The sequence below is a fragment of the Mesitornis unicolor genome, unplaced genomic scaffold, assembly GCF_000695765.1.
Source record: "Mesitornis unicolor isolate BGI_N332 unplaced genomic scaffold, ASM69576v1 scaffold36540, whole genome shotgun sequence".
In the NCBI taxonomy this organism is placed as follows: domain Eukaryota; kingdom Metazoa; phylum Chordata; class Aves; order Mesitornithiformes; family Mesitornithidae; genus Mesitornis; species Mesitornis unicolor.
In genome coordinates this window covers 1-2,225 of record NW_010156890.1, presented here as the reverse complement: position 1 = coordinate 2,225, position 2,225 = coordinate 1, and the positions used below count along the sequence as shown (strand labels likewise).

General features: G+C 52.7%; 1 protein-coding gene across 1 annotated transcript in view; it reads left to right on the top strand.

Moving 5' to 3' along the window:
- WASF2 (WAS protein family, member 2) overlaps positions 1–2,217 on the top strand; it is a gene marked incomplete at its 3' end in the record, with an annotated part of 10,987 nt that extends 8,770 nt beyond the window's left edge. The window contains exons 6-7 of the mRNA XM_010194808.1: positions 188–343; positions 2,094–2,217. Of these exons, the coding sequence (XP_010193110.1) occupies positions 188–343; positions 2,094–2,217 (280 nt within the window). The remainder of the gene's footprint in view (positions 1–187; positions 344–2,093) is intronic.
- Between the last annotated feature and the right edge of the window lie 8 nt (positions 2,218–2,225).

Genomic DNA, 2,225 nt, shown 5'->3' with positions numbered 1-2,225 from the left:
ATTCCTGCTCGAAAACCTCAATTTCTAAACCTTGCAGGTCGATCCATCCGCGTGGTTACCATCACTGCCGCACAGTTGTTTGGTGTAACCCTTCCAGGATGCAAAACGCTTGTGAATGAGGGGGTAAATGAGCTTTAGACGTTGCCTTGAACTCCTGAAATCAATCCCTTGTCTTCCCTTCGCTCAGGTACCCCTCTAACATGGTGTATCAGAACGGCAGCATCGGTTCAAACGAAAGCATGGACGTGAACTGCTACCCGCCACCGCCGCAGACTGACTCTATTGTGCCACCACCTCCTTCGTTCCCAGATGACAGCCTGCCTCCACCCCCGGTGGAATTTAGGTAAGCCTACGGGATCCCTTCTGTCACCGAGGAGTAGGAGGTGGTGTAAAAGGATGACATGAGACAGGCTGAGATAGTTCAGCAGAACTTCCTGACGGGTGTTGTATGGGAACCAGAACGCTCCTGTCTGCAGGGGAAGTGCAACTGCAGGCAGGGACAGAGGCGCTGGCAGCGCAGCTCTCCATAAAATCCCAACCACCCTCCTTGTTCCCGTGCAGAAGGGGAAGAATGGGCTTGGGTGAGACCTAGAGCAGATTTCTTTCACTTTCTAGAGCAGGGTCTCAATGATCTGGCTCCATTGCACGAAGTTTTCCAGCTCCAGAGCACGCAGACCTGTGTTCATGACCGAGCCGTGCAAAGAACGGCTTCTTCGCTTTGTTTTATGTTACCGTTTGCCCTCTGATCTCTGGCAAACGCTCGGCGTGGGCGCTGAAGATGCAGATGTAGTTAAATTTAAAGGACTTGAGCGCACCAGCTGACTTCTTCCCAGAGACCTCGGTGCAAGTTCAGGGCAGCTGCTTTGAGTCGGGTGAAATGGTGACTTCCAGCCACCTCTAGAGATGAGAATTACGGTCCAGCAGTGGCTCAAGACGCAAAGGGTGACACGAGAGTAGGGTTTTATTTTAAAGGCAGTAAAACAGTCAAGAATAACAGGGGGGGACTATGTCTGATAGACAGGACTGCGTTAGCTTGTCTCCATCTTATCCAAAGGCAGCAATGCTGCAGAAAAGGCTCCTCTGATGTGTCAGAGAGACCAGGCACTCCACTCTGCACCGTGTTCCTCTAGGGCAGAGCAGAAACGAGCTTTCAGATGAAGCTTACGCTGCCTCATGCGCTTGCTTAGATCTCTGCCCAGCCACTGAGATCTCCCCTCCCTGGTTTTGTTTTGGTGGTTGTTTTTAAGGAACCCTGGGAGCCAGGTTTGATCTCTGGGAGTCTCTGTTGGATCAGCGCTGTGCACTGTTAAAAACTGTGACGTTTTTGTGGCAAACGTACCTTATTTTTCTGTCTTGCCATGGAAGGAGATGTCAGTTTAGGGCTTCCTTTACGCGCACATAGGATATTACAGTGTCTTATGGGCAGTAGTGTTTTCTGGTTTAAACACAGCTTCCATAAATGGGAAATTCAGTCACTCCAGAATCGGTGTTTTCCTTAAGACCACATTGGGTTTCCACGTCTTCCTCTTCGCTCCCCACGGCGAGCGATGAGCCATGGCTGCCACGCTCCAGCGCCGAGCCGAGGAATCCGGTGAGGAGATCTGTTCCTAGCAGGTGCTGGGAGCATATGTGCTTTCCTGGCACTCCCACCAGTCCTCGTGCGATTTATCACGGTAGACATCCCTGCTTTGGCGTGTCAGGAGCCTGACCCCAGCGAGGAGGGGTAGTGCCTTGCGTTGCTGCAGGAGCTCTTAAGCCAGGAGGCTGCTCTGAGCTCGGCCGTGACGCCTGGCCTCTGCCGCAGAGGTGAGGTGAGCTGGCTCTTGTTCTTGTCAGCCGGGAAGATGGGACAGGAGATAGCACTGCTGCCATCCCCAGAAGCTTTCCTTTCTTCTGGTGGTGCAGGCCAAAAGAAACGCTGTGAGGGAACGAAAACCAAGGAGCGAGGTCTCTTGGAAACAGCAGTTAAAGCTGGAACTTGGATTTTTGTCTGGACTGCACCAAGCACACATGATTTGCATTAACGATGAGATTGTACAGTCTAATCTGGCCTCGCAGCTAATAGCCTTATTTCTCTCCTCCTGTTGCAACAGCTATCCTGCAGACAACCAAAGAGGCTCTGGCTCTGGAGGGACCAAACGATCCAGCCTGGTCAGCCCCAGTCACCCACCACCAGCTCCTCCCATCGGATCCCCCTCAACCACCAGGCCGGGCTTTGCCCCCCC